This window comes from Patagioenas fasciata, chromosome 9, assembly GCF_037038585.1.
Source record: "Patagioenas fasciata isolate bPatFas1 chromosome 9, bPatFas1.hap1, whole genome shotgun sequence".
Taxonomy (NCBI): domain Eukaryota; kingdom Metazoa; phylum Chordata; class Aves; order Columbiformes; family Columbidae; genus Patagioenas; species Patagioenas fasciata.
In genome coordinates this window covers 25,108,184-25,127,596 of record NC_092528.1, presented here as the reverse complement: position 1 = coordinate 25,127,596, position 19,413 = coordinate 25,108,184, and the positions used below count along the sequence as shown (strand labels likewise).

Here is a 19,413-nt window from a genome sequence, read left to right as displayed (position 1 = left end):
TTTCTATTCTTCCTTTTCCAGTGCCACATCCCAGGGCCCATGTTAGAACAGCAGCACACACATTTATTTAGAAGTCTCCTTTTCATGGTCTGCCACCGCTTGTTTAAAACATGGGTTTGCTGGAAGATCCCGTCTGCCAGAGATACCAGTGGTGGCTGGGGAGGGAAGATTTATTCAGTACTCTGCTGTGAAATATGTTTACCATTGGTAATCCCAAGGAGTATCTTTACAGTCTTAAAGGGTTTCACTGGAAAACACTTTTTCACATTCAGCCAGATTTCCTGTGGTGGGTTCCAACCTGTTGCACACTGTTTTCAGAACAGTCTTTATTCCAATTGGCCATAGCATTGAATCATAGAATATTTCAAATTGGAAGGAACCCCTAAGGATCATGAAGTCCAACTCCCATGATTGAAGGGTTTTCACAAAGTCTTCTAATGGCTACCAAGAAGAGGACTCTCATATCCAGGTGGATCCTATGAAAGGTTTGCTGCAATATATCAGCAGGGCTTCAGCTACCAGCCCACTGGCTGCCTTTCAACTAGTGAAGAGCATAGTTCGTTATCCAAATGAGAAGGAATTAACCTCACAAGTGAGGTATGACAGAGCCAAGCTATCCGATGCCTGGAGTGCTCCAGCTGAGGTGGGAGCTACAAGGAGCCTTGTGCTTGTTGTCACAGGGAGGAGGCTGGCAGGGAAGGTATTCTTCATACCTCCACCTGGTTATTCTCATTTTCCGTGTAGAAGCTCATAGTGGATTTTTGCGTGATTTGCTTTGGTTTTGTAGTGCTGTGCTTGCACGTGTGGCGAACTCCAGGCACTCGGATAGAGAACTGCCAAGATAAAAATCAGCAAGAAAAAGGGTGAGATTAGGTATATGAAGGTGCTGTATTTGCTTTGCTGGCTCTGAGTACCTTCCACATCAGCTGGCAGCCTCAGGGACCCCTCAGCTTTAGTGCAGAGGGTCCCCCTGGCTTTGAAAAGGGGAGGAGTTGAGACATCATCAATACAGCCCTTCCACAGTAGGCATCATCTGCTCTCCCTAGCACCAGCTTCTGGTTTTTAAGTAATTGAAGTTTGAAGTGAGCTCAGTGGAAACTGCTTCTCTCCTTTTCCCCTTTGGCTGAGTGAATTTTTTTCCTCCTGTATTTGTCGCTGGAAGCAGTATTGGGGCACCATTTGTACCCATGAGACCAGGACACAGAAATCAGATTTCCCTATCAAGTAGTGCTTTTCTCTTCCTTGCCAAGCACTTGCTTGTACGTGGGGCTTTCCAGCTGTCTAAATCTCGATGTCACATACCCTCACTGTAGGTGCTTGAGACATCTGCTCTTTCCCTCCTTCAAAGTCCGTACTGTGATCATGAAGGTAGAAGGTGACTGTTTCTCTCTTGGTGGCTGGTGAAGGGTCCTTTACATTCATCTTTTTCTTTTCTCTGGTTCCTTCTCTACAGTCTCCTTTCGGCCTGCTTCAGGAGTGAACTCACGGACTCAAGGAGAGACCCTCCCAAACAGACCGATGCCATCCTAAAACATTCCAGCCCCCCAAACCCATCAATATATCCATAAACTGAGCTGCTGGGGTCACTTTGCCCAGCTGGCAGGACTAGGAACAGTGGGGCAAATACACAGCCTGATAGCAACAGAGTGGATAGTGAGGGTAATCTCCTGAAGGGACTCAAACTTTGCAGAAACAACAGGAACTTCTACAGACCTCTTAGCTGTAGTCCGTAGCATCTGGAGGTCAGGAACCACAATGCTGTCTGTCTTGGTGTAACTTTTTCTTCCTGTTTTTGTAACCTGTTGATACTCTTTCCTGTTACTTCTGTATTTGTGAAACTCGGTGGGGTTTCTCTGAGCAGGTCTCAATTTTAAAATGCCTCTTGTCTTGTTTAAGTTAAAAATGTGTTCATGGGCTGGGGGGGCGGGGATAGAAAGAGGGTTGGGTGTGTTTAAACAGTCTGTGATAGTCAATTTGGCCTGTTTTAATGCTGGTCATGCAGTAATAGCACAAGTAGCTGAAGTATTTGCACTGCTGGACAGAGGGAGGCAATAATTATATGAATTGGCACTGCTAGGAAATAATGGTTTTGTGTTTTGTTTTGTTTTGGTTTTTTTTTTTTTCCCTGTAGAAATGCCTACTGATCTAGCATAATGAGTTGTTTTCCCTTGTTTCAAATCACAAAGGTTCTGGTCTAAAAATACATAAAAATTGTAGGGACTACTGGGTGACTTTGACTTTGCACCAGCACTGTTGGCCTCTGCAACCAGTGGCCTTTGCTTTTGCTTGTTGTGTCTGTAAAGTATATCCTGGCTTAGCAGCTCCTGCACAGGAGGCCATTTCTCAGCAAGGACTTGTAAATCTTCACGCTGCTTGTATCAAACTCTACCTCTGAAAGCTGTTTGTATGGGACTTGACAAGGTGGATTTGAATCATTCAGAAGCGTCATCTCAAAGTGTTAAGCCCAGACCAGCACAAAGGAGGAACAATCAACAGGCAAGTCACACACCGTGGAATTCCTGGTATTGCAGATCCTGTGGCACTAGATGGGTTGAGGGAGGAGCTGGTTGAGGCTGGATGTGATGGTTGCTGTGGCTATCCCCACCAAGAGGTGCTCAAACATCCTTACATGAACAACAGTCCCTAATTCTGGTAGAGAAGTATCCTTCAACCCGCACTTTCAGGCAGTGCCATCTCTCCCAAGGAACCCTCCGATGTGAAGAAGTTACTGAAGGTACAGCAGGAATGGTGTTCCCTGTGGCTGGTGTCTGCCCATATCAGCAGTGGTTGAGGAGCAGAGCTCATATATGATCCCCAGTTTTAGCAGCCCCTGGGAAATTAAGCCTGGGATTGGATCCATGCTGTTGGGGACCTCTGTGTCTGCAGCACAGTCCATACTGGACTTAGTTGCGGTGGGTGCACACCTAGCTCTGACACACTTGTGGTTACGCACAGCCTGAAGAGAAGGTGCCTCCCAGATGCAGAGTGTGCCTCCTGGCCACCCACCAAGGAACAAATCCTGATGCAGTGGGAGAAGACTTAGATCTGAACGTCGCGTCATCCGCTTCTAAGCAGCAGAGCTGTGGTCTGAGCAGGTGGTGACTCGTACTAACATCTCCTTTGAGAGCCATATCCCATCTCTGAATATCTACTTTGTTGTCTTAGCAAGACTTGCTCTACCATAGGAGTGTGGGTGAGGGCTGATGGAGAAGAGTCCCCAAAATTGTGATTAAATATCAATCATAACTAACTAAACACAAGCAGCGACTGTTTCATACAGTTGCAGTTCTGCCATTGTTCCTTGGGTAAAGCTAGCCAAGTCAAGTGCCTTTTTATTTTGCCTGGAAACTCCAGGGAGTGCTTCAAGATCACAAAACAGATAAGTTTTGCTCCGTGCTATTTAATTTGGGAGAAGAAAGGCAATACTATTCCTTTCCCTGTGAGAGGTAGGAATCTAACTGTAAATGCAGCCCAGACATAGGATTATGCTTGGCACTGTCAATCCTTCCAATGAAGGTTTATTCCTGGATGTTGCTCGTGTCTGCTTGTGGATGGCAAGACAGAAATACTGCAACAGGGACATGCTAATCTGTATCTAGAGTGCTGCTTCAGGGCTTATCCACCAGCAAATTTGAGGAGGCAGCCCACCAAAAGATGCAAGGCATCACCAGCCCACGTGAGCAGATTCCAGCTCATGCTCCAGTTGATCATCTGGTCTGGCCTCTAGGAAACATCTTGTACCATGATGGGCAATACAGCACCTTGGACTTTCACCAAACAAGAATGTAAATTATTTGGAACCCAGTTTCCCCTGGAAAGGCTTTCTGATTTGTCCTCCTTACCTATAAGAGGATGACAATTATGAAACTGGTCTTAATGATGACTGGATTTGCTCTCTAGCTACAAGGTTTTTATCTTACAAGGTGCTTTTTTTGTTTGTTTTTAATCAAATAACCTGGAGCTAGAAGCAAGTGGAGTTGCTTAGTAGTCTGTCCTCTACAGATAAAAGAAGAAAGCTTTTTCCCAGCTGTCTTTTGTTTGCTTCTTTGACATCTCTAAGACTTCAGAAAAGTAAGCCTTTTCCTTTTGAGGAATAACCAAGTGGACTAATTGGGCCTTATCAGTCAGGTCACATTAGTCTATGTCAACTAATTGATTTACTGTAGCTGCATTCCCTGGAGAGCAGATTGCACCCACTGCCTGCCTTGGGAAATTCCCATACCTGAAATCTAAGGGGAGTCATTATCACCACCCTTGTCACTGTGCTGTAGTTGCTGTCTGTCTGGTGATCATCAGGGCTCCTCCTTTCCATGCTACCAGTTAGTTACCAAGTCTACAAACCACTTGTATGGTTGAAAAGATGCACTATTGCTTGCTTTAGAATAGCAGGTGTTTGAGATGTGGACAGCAAAGGTGCCTCTCTGCTCTTTAGTGTCTTGCTTCATGTGCCTTCAAAGTGGATGAGTGCAACTGAGCATCATCTGTGTCACTTGTGAGCCATCACTAGACTACAGCAGTGACATCCCAGTGTTATGCACCCCAGTGGGCAACCTTACTTGAAAAAACATTGCTAATGGGCATCATGACCATGTGTGAAATTGGGATGTAACCCTTGCTGCACTTGCTTCAGGTACTGCAAGAAAAGGCAGGCACAGAACTGGGCAGCTTTGATTCCACTTGGGTTTCTCTGCGTTGTGACTAGCTCCAGCTCTTCAGGGATAGCAAAATATTGGCACGGGGCTCAGCTGATATCTTAAACTCTCTGAGCCTGAGCTGCCCTCTTCTTGCACTTAATGGTTTTTCATATCATATACATTAAGGGGGCTTAAATGACAGTGTGATCATTCAATGTGAATGAGGACTCTAGGACTGGCCTACTGAATCAGGTAATTGGTCTATCCAAGCAGTTTCCTACCTCTGGTGACAGGCTGATATCCAGTGAGCTGGGAAAGCACATAATTATACAAGGTAACCTGTGAACTGAACTGTGCTTCATATGTGGGAGAAGGAGGTTCCTTCCTGACCTCTTGAGATGATCAGTATATGCCTTGAAGCATAAGAAGTGATTGCCCTCATATGAGCTTGCAGAACTGTAAATGTCATTGGCTAAATAATTACAAAGCCTCTTGAACAGAGAAGAATCAGTTGCAGAATGTGACTCAGTGCCTTTCATATCAGACTGTTCCAAGAAGTATAATAGACTCTTAATTGAAGTCCTTATACCTTGATATTAAAATGCATTTCATTGGCATTGATATCAAAGAAATGTTAATGCTCCTACTTCTAATCTTTCTTGAGACATAGTAAGTATAATTTTAATGAAAATCACTGTGCATGACATTCTTATAATGCCTGTTAAAAAAAAAAAGTGAGAAAAAAGCAATATATTTTAAATGAATACTCAAACACCGTATAGCCTGTGTGTTTAATACCAAAACCATTTTATTGTGTTTCTGAGGCTGTTGTTATATTGATGTGTGACATTAATTTTCAATAAAATTTTGCATCTTGGTTGATCTTGGGACTTTTCTTTGGCTAGGTGGCTTTCTCTAGACCTTGTACATGTCTGCTCATGTGATGGAGTAGTTTAGTTGAAATGAGTATGGGTATGAAGAAAAAATGCTTTTGTTTCCTTTTTAATTCACTTGAGCTTGATTGTCTTAATCTTGATTCTTATGAGTATGAATGAGATAAGAATGGATTCCTTAAGCTATGTTACAGTATGCATTTGTTTTATATAGTGCAGGGTGCCTTGGGTTAGCTTGTGCTTGCTTGCTACTCTTTTTTCTTTATCCCGAAAGTATTTTATAGATTCCTAACTAGCTTCGCTGAGGTCACTGTTAATGGTGGAGAGGGCAAGAGATAAAAAAAACAATAAAAAGGTTCTAGTCATGAGCCCTCTGAATAAAAACTGTGCTGAGCTTAGACAATGCAACTACATCTTTTTTAGAAAGTCTTTGCTGGTTTGATTTGGAATTTCATTGTGTATGTGGTGACCTCCTCAGTTGCATGTCATGTGGATTTTGCCCTAAGAGACTAGTCAGGTGTGTATTCATTTTGGCTGAAGCTCAGTTATGATAGGTGCCTGAACCCATAAAGCAGAAATATTCATTTTGGTCCTAAATCCAGTTAAGGGTGGTGTCAACCTGACTTGAATTTCATGGCTGGCCTCAACTTTTATAATTGGTGAACTGAAACCTCAGATCTGAATCATTACCTTAACCTTGAAAAGTTGGATCTGAACTTCATGGCTCGGTTTCACTTCCCCTTGGGAGTTGCTGCCATCGTTAATATTAATTTGTGAAGCTTCTTGTGCTTTCCACTTCCTTGAGTCTATGAAGTTTGCTGGATCTTGTCCTGCATCTTCACTGCCAAAGGACAGTTCACACCCTTCTGTACCTCCTGTAATTGTGTAATTAGGTAACATTTCTTCAGGGCCTTAGATACTCTAGCCTGTTAGCATAGATGTTTTCTCCACCCAACACTGAAAGTCTTAAAAGTGCAGGAAGCTAGAGACAATGTAATTGCATGAAACTTGACCTTGAGTGCTGAAGGTTTTAATAAATTATCTAGGAATAAGCCTTTTCTTTCCTTTACGCTTTGCTTATTTGAAGTAATAATTATTCTCTTTGCATAGAAGGAAAACCAGTTCCCAGGAGTTGGTGTAACCAGTTATACCCAGATGAACAAGTTTCCCAATGGGAAATGAGATGGGAATGTGCCTTTGCACATTCACTGCGGGGTCACCATGATGTGGCCGAGTGAGTGCTGGGCTCTGCGGCGAGCTGAGTGACCTCTGGTCTGTGGGGTGAGCATGACTTGGGAGGGTATGTCGTGTTTGGGAAGTGTGCCTGCTTCCCCAGAACCTTTGCCCAGTCTTGCACATGCCCTTGGTGTCAGAGAAAGAAAAACCCGTTCCCTTGTGGCATGGCAATGCTCTGCCAATTGCGCTGTTGGGCCCGCTTTAATGATCATTTTCTGCATATCCTAAATAAGACCCCACTCCAGATGGGATGCCGCAGCTGTAACTTGATCAGTGAACTGGGCTGTCGTTCAGAAGCTGTCTGTTCTTTGCGCTCCGGATTGCTTACGAGGTGGGATTGCAGCTGGGACCCCCGGGGCTGGGGACAGGGAGCTCGCCAGAAAGCTTCTCTGGCCCAGTTCATGGAAATGTTGGATAGAGTTTGGGGCTGTCTGGACTTGAGGAAAGCTAGAGCTGTTGTCAAGTGGTAATAATAATCTGATACTCTTTGCAAGCAGCCTGCGGGGTTTGAGTACCAAGTTCTCCTGAACACAAGCAGAAGCCTGTGCGTCGGCATCCCAGGCAGCTCTGACCATCTCAGTAGTGGTCCTTAAGGTGTATGGAGTCTGTCTTGAGCAAAGAGCCTCTGGCTGTTATAGACACACTTAATAACAACCTGATTATGTGAATAACTAGGAAATTTGGAGAAACCAAGGTAATAAGTGTGACTCAATCTGAAAATTGTTTCTGCAGTCAGGTTTTAGGGGCAGTTAAGATGATTTGAGATGGTTTCCTTAGCTCTTGTTCTTACAAAAAAAGCCTCTGACCACAAGGAGATTTTAACTTAAAAATACTATTTTGGAGTTTTGGCAGCTGTTTGCTGGCTTTGCATATGTGCTTTTCAGCTGAAAAACTTCTGCAGAAATTTTTCCTTAAATAAAAAAATTTGAACTGAAAGTGAAGCTCCCCTTTGTTGGTATTTCAACATGTGTTTCTTAAAGACCCAGAATATCTGGGAAACTTATTTCCTGTTGACTCTCTCTCTCCAATGATCTTCATCTGTGATGCTCCCATGATGTCAATGATTTCACTAGCAGTAGCTCACCATTGCCACAAACAAGAAACATAGACCCTTGGATGCTTCCTCTTAACAATCAACCACTGTGATTCCTATCCTAACATCTCCTTGGTTTGCAGGACCTCCATGCAGTCACAGTCATCCTATGGCTCCAACTCTCCACCGCTCAGCAAAATGAACAGCATGAACAAGCTGCCCTCGGTCAGCCAGCTAATTAACCCCCAGCAGCGCAATGCCCTGACCCCAACCACCATCCCTGACGGCATGGGAACCAACAGTAAGAAACCCTCACTCCTTCTTCTCCTGCTCTGTGTGTGCACCCCACTAATCTAGGGAAGGAGACTTGGCATTCCCAAGTGGCTAGTGTTAGTCTGGGGATCCTACAGCACAGCCATATATTGCTTGCTGCTGTGCCACAAGGCGAGTCACCTGCTTTCTCCGAGCTTCAGCATCCTTCTCTGAGCCTCACAGGGGTGCACAGAGCTACTTCTCACTTCAGATCTGTCTGGCTGCATTGTCTTCCAAGACTTGTTGTTTCTTTCTTTCCCAGCAGAGGAGATGCAAACATTGGCAAACTATTTTCCCCTAAGTTCAATTAAGACACTTCTCAGTTCCGAAGGAGATATCTGTTTTTCGCAGCTCTGTAACCTGCTTCCTCCTGGCTGCTTAAGAGTGTCCAACAGCCCTGTAAATCCAGGATGACAGACATGGTTCTGGGGGCTGACTTTGTTGTGTGTTTATATATATATATATATATATATATATATATATATATATATATATATACACACTTTTTTTTCCTAAATTTCAAAAGCACTGGGCTCTTGCCCACACCTGTTGCTGATCCCCTTTAGGTGGTGTCTCTGAAAACAAAGCTGTTTGGCTTCCGTATTGGGTTACTCCGCTGGCTCTGTCCCGCTCCTCTCCTGCAGCAGAGAAAGTTGAGATGCCTACAGCTTCCTTAGGTTTCTACCAAGCCTGTTTGTAAGGGACAGTGACGTGGTGGCGGTGACACTGCTGACAGTTGCTCTGGCGAGCGAAGAGCACCTGAAGGACCGTCTGTCATCTGATCCTTGTGTGGTCATTGTGGCCCTGCCTGAAGCTCCCCGTCAGCTTGCTCTGTGTGGGGCTTTGCAGGGGATTTTAGGCTGCTTTGGCTGTGAGTGCTGCCCCTCGGTGCCATGCTGGGGACGAAGTGGTGGTCCAGGGACGCCTGGGTAACGATGTGCTCCTCCTTCTTCTCTCCTCCAGTTCCCATGATGGGCACCCATATGGCCATGACCGGCGACATGAATGGCCTCAGCCCCACGCAGGCGCTGCCTCCTCCCCTCTCCATGCCTTCAACGTCCCACTGCACCCCCCCTCCTCCGTACCCCACAGACTGCAGCATCGTCAGGTGAGCGGGATCAGGCTGCCTGGCACACGTTTCCCACACACAGGGAGCAGAGGCCTCACATCAGGAGCCTTGAAGGGTCCTGCTGGGTCCCTTGCCCTGTTCTCCTGGAGCAATGGATCCCAGTGAGTCTTGGCAGCCCTGGGGCTGGCACCCTCTGGGCACCAAGCCTCAAACCCCACCTCTGAGCACCTGAGAGAAACAGGGACATTAGGACTGCAAGAAAGTTGAAGGACACAGCATCTGTTGGACTGGTGGAACTAAGGGCACCAAGCGGACTTGCAAACTGTTGTTTTGTTATTTTTTTTTCCCTTTGGCCATTCAACAAGCCATGGCTGGGCTCAGAAGCCCCTCTGCCCTTCCATGAGGTCACACAGGTTGAAAGATGCTGCCCATGAGGAGGAATCCTTTACACTTAGGGAGGAATGTGCTGATTTTAAGTACTTTGTGTGATGTGTCTGAGCCCCAGACCCAGCGCCTTGCTGAAACCCTCTATCCGTGCAGGCTGCCATGGGGTCAGCCACCTTCTGGGTGCAGTGACCTGGCAGGACGGTCCCTGGAGCCTTCCTGCCCCAAGATCCAGGCCGTGCAGCACTGGCTGTTGACCAAGGCAAGGTGCTACCATAAGGGTTGTCTGCTAGGCGCTGAGCTGAAGGACTCCCTGATTTGTTTGATGTGGCAGCAGTGTGGCTTGCTGGCCTGGAATGTCTTGGAGAAGGTCAAGCCAAGGGTGAAAAAGCTTTGTCTCCTGTTGCTGCAAGTTGGCTGAGTGTTTGGTTTTTCTGTGGTTTGGGCTGTTGCAGCCAGGGTGATCCTTTTTTCTCTCTCCTTCCTTCCTTCCTCCTCTGCAGCTTCTTAGCGAGGTTGGGCTGCTCATCCTGTGTGGATTATTTCACGACCCAGGGGCTGACCACCATCTATCAGATTGAGCATTACTCCATGGATGTAAGTAACTCCTCACTGTTTCCTTCATTTGCACTCTTGGCCCTGGTTTAGGAATGGGTCAGAAATCCAGGCTCAGTATATTTTTTTATATGATTAGTTTTATTTAAGGCTGTTGTACATGGGGAAGACTTACTGTGAGATGAAGAGAGGCTGGACTCAGGGCCAGAGTTGTAATGGCTTTGCCTGGCACAGAGGAAAAGTGTCCCCCCCTCCCCACTGCTCTCTGTTTTAGCCCCCGAAATGGCCCCAGCCCACATGCCTGTTAATTCTGCAAGGCTTGGTTTCAGTTTACACAGCTCTGAAACACCTCACTTGCCTGCAGACGAGTAGGCTGTCCAGAAATTGTCTGCATTTTTTCCCCTCCCTGCTTCTGTTTTCTGGCCTTACCTTAACAATCTTCCCTTGCCACTGCCATCTCAGCCCTGGTGTGGTTTTGTTTTCTTTCTCTTTTTTTTTCTTTTTTTTTTTCTCTTCCTCTTGCATGGCTTTTGCTGCGGGGTTGCTGCTTCCTCTCCTGTGCCATTGCTCTCTTCAGAGCTGGCTGTCCCATATTTTTTGCCCCGAGACTCTGCAAGGCTGTGGTGTTTCTGCTTCCCAGCATGGGCTGCCTTCCTGCTGCTGCTTCTCTAATTAGAAAAGCTGACCCAAATTAACCAAAGCTGGTTGCTGTTTTCTTCAGAAGCTGATATCACATTTCCCAGAGTTTAGGTAATGCTACCCTCAGGTACTGCACCAGAGATGATGAGGCCTCAAAGTCCAAGTTTTCCAAGGTTATATGTTGGTCCTTAAATTTTGATTATGTTCAAGTAATTAAGGCAGTTCCTGTAGAGTCAGACTCTACACTGGAGCTCAGGCTTGAATTCTAAAATCCTTTTGCAGGCTTTGAAATAAACATGGAAGTTTTTGAAGTCGTTGAATTTCTGCAGCCCAGCATCCCCCACCATAGACAACCAGCAACTCTCCCTCAGGTTGTCTTGGAGGCCTTGCAGTCCAGTTAAACATCTAGCTTTAGGTCACCATATCTTATGCATGAATGTGTGCTTTGTGTCACTTCAAAACAGACCTTGTGTCATTAGTCCTTGCTGCCTCATGGCTACATGTGCTTGTTTAGCAGTGAACCACCACCTTCAGGATTAGTCTTCTACAGTGCATCCTGGCCACCTGGATTTTAGCAGTTTTGTTGGTTAATAGGCATTTGCAGAGTGGCCCAGAGGCTGCTTCTAATCCTGGAGCCCAGCCTGCTCAGGGATCGCCCTGTTAAGACCTCTACCTTACCTTGCAGGATCTGGTGAGCCTCAAGATCCCGGAGCAGTTCCGCCATGCCATCTGGAAGGGCATCCTGGACCACCGGCAGCTCCATGACTTCTCCTCCCCTCCCCACCTCCTGCGCACCCCCAGCGGCGCCTCCACCGTCAGCGTGGGCTCCAGCGAGACCCGGGGGGAGCGGGTCATCGACGCGGTCCGCTTCACGCTCCGGCAGACCATTTCATTCCCGCCCCGCGACGAGTGGAACGACTTCAACTTCGACATGGATGCCCGGCGCAACAAACAGCAACGCATCAAGGAGGAAGGGGAGTGAGACACACGGACCACCCCCTCCACCCCGCCTCAGCCACAAACTGCTTAGCCCTTCGTTCGTCTTCCTTTCTATTTGGTACCGCACTCCTGGACGAAGGGTGGGAAGGAGCCTTCTTGCTCACTCATGCTAGTTATGCTCTTGATGCTGTCTAGGTCATGTTCCTGGGCTGCGACCTCCACCACGGCTCTCACAAGGGGAAGAGCTGAGCAAAGGGGGAAGGCGGGTGGTTTTTCCTTGAAAGCCATTGACCATATGTTTTCCTTTGGGGAGAGGGCTTCTTTTCTTGACTGTTGAATCCTCATACGCCTTGTGGGTGACCTGACCTCAAACTTGTCTCATCCAGCGAATCCTGCTTTTCAAAGCGAGAAGGTTAAAATGAATTTTTAAAAGCTGAAACAAACAAAAAAATCCAACAACCCTAAAACTAAATGCAAAAACCCTAAAGCCACCACACTCTGAACTGGCAGTTCATCCGAAAAATAAATGGGAATTGGTCTGCCGAACGTTGCACTTAAACAGCCTCTTCTCACGGAGCTAAGCTCTTTGTTCATGTGTAATATTCTCAGTGGAGACAGCACATGCACTTTGCTGGGCAGGCCAGTGCTTATGGCCACCACTTTGTCCTTTTCGCTCGCCTTCTTTTGGGAAAAAAACCAAACCCACACCTGCTGTCTCTTCTCTTTTTGAATTTACATTCATGTGTATGTCCTGGTTGGCTTGTTTCAGGATATCAACACAAATATAACAGGTACTCTTTACTTCTGTCCCCCACCCAAACTTTAGCCGTTCTGTACTACTGCTGACATTTAAGTGAGCAAATTAGGCTTTGCCGCATACGCAACCTGGTTAGTTTAGCATAAGGATTTGCCTGCCTTGCCCTCTAGTTGAACACAGGACCAGCTGAGAGCTACACACTGATTTGTAGGGCTTCAGCTATCCTAAACCCCGGCAATCTTTTATTTAGACTATGCTAGATTGGTTTCCTGCCAAGTAAAGTAGAACCATCTTTAGATATATCTGTAATAGGCTGGAGCCTGTCGTGGTTTGTTGCTGGTGACTATAGACTAAGAGATGAGCAACTAGAAGTGGAGAGTAAAAAAAGCAATTTCTAGCTGCCTTTGAACAAGGACCAGTTCCTGGTAATATGAGTGTTGCTACTGCAAGAAGTCATGTTTACACGAGCCATCAATTTTTCTCTTCTTTTTCTTTATTGGTCCTACAGCACCTGTGCTCTGAGGCATTTTCCGACTGCCAGTGATCCTGTGGACCAGTAACCTAACAAAGTGTGTGTTTTCACGTTTATATTGGCCAAGGTAGTGAGACTCTTAACGTATATAAAACAAACGTAAACTGAGGAGCTTGGCTCAGCACAGCTGCTTTCAAGCTGGCTTGCTGTTTTTAACAGCCTGATTTCTTTTGGTTGGGGAAAGATGATAAAAGCAGCTTGAATGAGTTGTCATCCTACCTTGCTACTACCAAATAATCTCCTTTCAGTGCAGTGGCTGTTTTCTGGTCCCTGCTGTGTGCCAGATGTTTCACTGAAGTCGAGTATTGTTGTTAGCATCCTCCTCCGTCTGTTGTGCCAGGTCTATGTTGCATTCAAATACTGCCTCTTGGTGACTATGCAAGCCACTTTTGGATAGCTCTAAATGGTAAGGCAAGATGGTTGCCCTTTGAACTGTGTATATAACTACTTTTTTTGTATTTGTAATTTTTGTTTCCTACAGCATAACATACTGATTTTTATTTCTTCTGGGGCTACCGCATCTGACAGAACCACGATAAAATGTCGTTTGTTTTTTGTTTGTTTGTTTGTTTGTTTTTGGTTTTTTATTATTATTTTTATGCAGAATGCTTACAGTATACATTGTAACAAATGACTCATTGCTGGACAAATATATTTGTATTTTTCATACTGAGACTCCTGTGTTACTTTGCAGTTGAGAGGGGAAGGAGCAGTTACCAAAAGCCTGTTTTATAATTTTATTTTGTAACACTTCAAAGAGCAGTGTCCTAGATTTCAAGGTATTTAACATGCTCAGTGTGGAAAACTTACTATGTCTTTTTCTTTTCTTATATGCGACGAAAGAAGCGAGTCATCCTGCTCTTGTCTCTATGCAAGAATTAAGTCAGCGGGGCAGTGTTAGTGCAGGGAAAGTGATAGTGCAGGTACTTTGTAAATTCCTGGAGATGAATTAGGTTGTGCCTTTCCCACCTCCAAGGTTTTGCATCTCCATTGTGTAATCCTTCTGAGCTGCTTCAGTATTGTACAAATATTGATGTAAAAATACTGTCATTTTAGGGACTAGGAAGCTTCTGACTAGAAAGGTTAATGCTGTGTCCAGAGTTTGGGTGCAAGAACTTCAGTATCTGCTTTTCAACATACCCGTAAGAATGGAGCTTTTCTGCTGCATCACTAATGAATAAAATATATGCTGTGAAAACCTTTTTTCCACTGTATACCACTATGGAGCCCACCTCTGTATAACTGGAATCTTCAAGTGAGTTTGAACTACTGTAGCTTTTACCCTCCCCTGTAGAGCTGTGATTTGTTTGTTTTGTTTTGATACGTCAAAGCATATGGGTTAATTGATCTGAGAATCTACCAATGCTTGTAGCAATGACAGTGTTGCCTGCACCAAGACCTGTGTGTGTTTTGGAACACCTTGTTGTTGAAGTGGATGAAAATAAAAGCCAAACTGAAAATGACACAGAATTCGCAAAGAGTTTCTTTTCTTGCTTGTACACCTTCTTGGAAATGAGCAGGAGTCTCTTTGCTGCTGTTTCCTCCTCTTTAGCAGCCGGGGCTTAGCATCACCTTTGCCCATATGTGCAGTTTTCTCATCCCCACACCATCCATGTCACAAGGGTATATTATAAGGTGCCATCACACATCCGCTTCCCTTCTTCTCCATCTACATCCATCTCCCTTCTTTCTGGCAGATTGAATGGTTCAGCTACTGAAGAGCCTCTTTCCAAACTGTGAAGTCTTCTGGCCTTTGCATTGTTTGCGTGGCTCTTTTTTTGCCCTTTCATCATGTTTCTTTATCCTGTTTCTGAGCCAGGCACTGGGAAGTGGCAATTCTTCTCCGAGGGATTTGAAAGAACAGCAGGTCAGAGTCAGCGGGGTGGCTGTTATGAAAGTGGAGTGGCCTCCATCAGCCACAACCTTCAGTCTGTCCATGGACCACCACGTTAACAGCCCAGCTCCATCAGTGTTTTTTGTATGGGGCCCCATGCCTCTCCCTCTCTTACAGTTTCCCAGGGCTATGATTGGGGAGGGGGCTCAGGAATGAGGGAGAGTCTGAAAAATAACAAAGATCTTAGGAAAAGGCTTCCCTTGGGAGTTAGTTTTACATTTACTATTAGGGTTGGGAATGGCTGCCTGGTTTCTTTGGTTCCGGTCACTGTTTCTTTCCCTTTTTGCTGAAGGATTGGAGAAGCAGTTGTCTCTGGTTATCAAGAGGCATCAGTTCCTGTGGTTCCACTTTGACAGCCAGGGACTGCGTGAATGTGATGTTAAAAAGCGTGTTGTCCTCAAAGAGGGAAGTGCTACTATAACAACTGCAAGATCTCACTGTTGCACCTGATGGACCCTTTCCTTGCACGTAGATGAGCAAATTGGATCAGGTAAAAAAGAATTTCAGTTTCAATTAAGCAGGTAGGCTTGATACGCATTTGCTGATGGTTGCAATTGCTCTCTGCTGTGGTACTCTGCTGAATTAGGAACTTTTGCATTGCTTATGTTACAGCAAGGATTTCAGTGCTGAGGAATCCCAGCACCCTTGCCCTCCACCCGTACCCACTGGAATTTTGTCTTTGGATATTAGGATGCTTCATATGCAGGCATGAAGTTTTCAGGGCAAGGATCCGTCACTAGCTTCCAACTGTGTTTTGCAAGCCTGGGTGGATCTCTGAAGACATGCATACCCTTCTATGCTGTCTTCTAAGTGTGCTGAAGCTAGCAGTCCCCTGGAATGAAACTTATCCGGACACAGCAAAACTTGGCAAACGTCCGAGTGGAGCCTATGAAGGGTGTCTTGCTCATCATGTTCTTCCTGTCCTGTGTGCCTTAGCAGAAACCCCTGCCTTCCTGATGGCAAAGCAGTTGTCTGCACTGCGGTGGGAGGGCTACAGGACCTGGCCTCCCAGTCTGCCCCTTTGCATGTTGTTTCTCAGTGGGAAAACCATGCGGGCAGCCAAGCCCTAGCACCAAGCAGGAGGCTGGGCTCTTTGGCCTTTTGATTTGCTTCTGTTTAAAATGTGTACTTTATATCAACTGTTGTGTGAAGGTTAGTGAGGAGCTGTGCCAGGCCAGTGCCTCAGCCCTGCAAAGCTCCCCTGAACAGTCTGCTCTGCCATCTTGCTTGCTGAAGAATAAGGATCCAAAATTTTACTCAAAGGTATATGGTGGCAGGCATTCACTACAGCTTTGCTCTCCTGATCTGGGCCCCTTTTCCTTATACAGCCATCCTCTCCCAGCTGTATACCACCCCTTCAGCACAAGGCCTTAACCTCAGTGCTGTGGAACAAGGTGGGTTTGGTTTTGTGTGTATTTCTATTAGTAGGTGCCTTTCATTTGGTAGAAGAGTTGGAGCCCCTCTGCAGCCCTTTCCATCAGCCTGTGGATGTTGCAGGAATGTCCATCGCAGCCATGCCCTGCTGCTGGGTGAGTGTGGCTGCGTGCTTCCCTGGCTCAAACTGGTCAAAGTCCTATTTTGGGGCTGAAGGGAGGGATCAGTTAGTTCTGTTAAAATGCTTTGGCTTCCTTGTAAACACTCCTACAGTGTCACATGTTTTGTTTCTAGGAAACATCAGCTCTGCTTTCATGAAGCAAGTCAGATGCCTGGGACCACTGGTGAGTAAAGGCAAAGCTATATGAGAATCATAGATGTACCACACCTTGCTCTGCTCCCACATCAACATTAGGCACAGGCTTGTGGGCAACTGGATTAAAACTTGGATAACTTTAAGATTGTTTGGTGAGGGTCTCCATGCACTATTTCTCTGATTTTTGTCACGGCTGTTGCAGTTCACTGTCCTTTGCATGCAGTGATAATGTGAGCACAGCAGTCAGTGGCTTTTTTGGCTGTGCCAATTCCCCAGAATGATGAGGATACGTGCTCCAACAGGACGTGGGTGCCCTTTGTCATGCTCAGCAATTACTCACAGGCAGCTGGGCTGATACCAAACATTACAGCATGCAAGGGAGGTGCTTACACTGTCTCTCCCAACTGCCTGGGGTAGGAGATTAGGCTCCCTGCATCATCAGTGGCAAGAAAGTCCCTGGGGAGCTATTCAGATCATATTAGGTTCCCACTCTGAATCATGCCCTGGAAGATGTGGTCTCATTATTGCTTTCATCAAGGCCAAGGGAAGTTTATTAATATTAAGCAGGACGGCTCTGACCGTGCAATCAGTTTTGTAGAGCTCCTATGGCTCGTGGCTGCACTGCGAGGGACACACTCCAGGCACAGCCATGTGCGATCCAGCAGCGAGCGTCTGGCTGCAGGGCTCTGTGTGCGGCAAAGAAACTGGTGCAGGGTCTGAAGAGAAAAGGGGAAAAACTGAAACAAAATAAATTGGCAGACCTGGGGAAGAGATGGTGCTTTTCCTCTTTTAACTGCCAACATTCTCAAAATGAGTGTTCAGCAGAAGATTTAAAAAAAAAAATAAATAAATAAAATTGAAACAACAAGAGATCTGACTGCAACTGAAGCCAAGACGCTTCAGAATACATGATTTCCCACCCGCGCTGGTTCCTCTGTCAAGGGGATTTGTAATGCTGTGTTCATAAAACAGAAATACGTACGAAAACAAGGAGGGCAGCGGTGAAGCGGGGATGCTTCGCCGAGCCGGGCGGAGCCGCCGCGCTGCCCGGGGAGCCGCTGCCCTCTAGCGGGACCCGCTGGGGCCGGCCGGGCATCGGGGGCCGCTCTGCCACCGGCAGCATGAAACAGGGGAGCAGGGCCCCGGGGCCTGGGGCGGATGAAGGCTCACGGTGTCAACCCTTCTCCTGCCGTCGTTGTGGTTCCCTGCTCCCCACCACAGGTGGGTGAAACCCGAATTACTGAGCCTGTGTGTACCCCTCGTCCCTCTGCCCCCCAATGGCTCCTGTGCTCAGAGCATGGGCATGAGTTTTATAAAACTGCTTTTTTCAACACCTTTTGCCTTGCATCCCATATGCAAGAGCTGCAGTAGCAAGTCGTTTGTTTATTTTGCATGGGTGGAATAAGCAAGTGATCTATTGTTGTTCCAGAGCAACTTTTACTGAGGATGCCTCTTGGGAAAGCTGCTGCTCTTCTGCCCTTTGCTGTGCACCCAGGGAATCCCCAGTGTTGTGCCCATGGCAACCAACACCAGCACAAATGAGAAATTCAGAAGATGAAGACTGAAAATCACCACCTGCTAAACAAGGAGAGGCAACTGCTCTAATCCCAGGCAGCACTTACATGCAAAAAGCCTGAAGCTGTGCCCTCGGTTGGTGAACTTCTGTCCAGGGATGTCTCCAGAGCCAGAGCTGACCCACTCCAGGAGGCTGGTTGGAGGCACGTTGTCAGTAAGCAACCCTGCATGGTTACCCCATGCTGCAACACCCTGCAGCCACAGCCAGCATGCAGCAGCACCCTGGGTTCCTAGCACCATGCACGCCCTGCCTGAGGGCAGGAGAGGTGCTCCACCTTCCCTCCACACACACACAACTCTGGCTGCAAAAGCCCTCCCTGCCAAAGCGATACACATCTCTTCTTCCAGCTGAGAAAATATCACCAGGTATTTTGCAGGGAGTACACGCTGTAGCCAGGAACTCCCACAGCAGCACCTGGCTGGAGCACCGGCAGCCGGCTCTGGGCTCCCACGCCGCCACAGCAGCCAGCTCAGCCAGTCTGGGTGGGGAGCCCGGCACTCCGCCAGGACCGACCCGCCTGCGGCACCCAGCACCCCACTGTGCACCTGCGTGGCTCCGCAGGGTGCTGCACGCAGGGGGGGAATCTCCCCTGGGGCTCCCCACAGGCTGTTGGCTCTGGCTTGGTTTGCTGCTGCATGTTGTAAAAACTTGCCCTGCTCGTTTGACCCACAAGCAGTTCTGCCCCAGGGGAGGCCAAATGTGAGAGCAGCCCCCAGCACTGGGCAGGCACCCACCATGGTTCAAGGATGTGCCATGGAGAGAGGTTGCAGCTCCCAAGGAGAAGCTGGAGAGGATGACACCCACCTTGACCGGCAGGTGGGGTGGATGCCGTGCTGGCAGCCATGGGCAGTGCCTGTGCAGGATCTGTCACCAGAGCAAGGCTCTGCCCATGCAGGTTCTCTGCTTGGCAGCGAGGTGCCCCCATTGCTCACCCCTACCCTGGCCTTCAGGTCCCAGCCCAGCTCTCTCAGCTGAGGTGGCCTGCAAGAAGACCTGAGGGAAGCGTGCCCAAACCACTCATTTGCACACAAAGGTGTGAGCTGGATGCCCAGCTCTCAAGTGTGGACAAGTGTTTGTCGTGTTTCTTTTCAGTCTGGGCATTTTTCAAGCACTTTCCTTGGCCATCTCCAGTCTTTACCTGCACTTTTCTTCCCACCATCAGCAGCTGCAACATGAAGATGGGCAGGAAGAGGTCTGAAAGGGAATATGTTGGTTCCTTGCAAAAGATTTTTCAGCTGTCCTGTGGCAGTGAACTCTGGCAAGGTGTTTT

The 19,413-nt window shown here is 47.1% G+C and overlaps 1 protein-coding gene across 4 annotated transcripts in view; it reads left to right on the top strand.

Annotated features, from left to right (window-relative positions):
- TP63 (tumor protein p63) overlaps positions 1-14,426 on the top strand; it is a 106,238-nt gene extending 91,812 nt beyond the window's left edge. For 3 of the 4 annotated variants that reach the window (XM_071812657.1, XM_065844440.2, XM_071812658.1), the window contains 4 exons: positions 7,940-8,097; positions 9,072-9,216; positions 10,065-10,158; positions 11,441-14,426. In XM_071812657.1, coding sequence (XP_071668758.1) covers positions 7,940-8,097; positions 9,072-9,216; positions 10,065-10,158; positions 11,441-11,737 — 694 coding nt within the window. In that variant the 3' untranslated portion in view covers positions 11,738-14,426. Of the gene's footprint in view, positions 1-1,453; positions 1,907-7,939; positions 8,098-9,071; positions 9,217-10,064; positions 10,159-11,440 lie in introns of those variants that run through there. The other variant, XM_071812660.1, reaches the window with a different exon arrangement.
- The last annotated feature ends 4,987 nt before the right edge of the window (positions 14,427-19,413 follow it).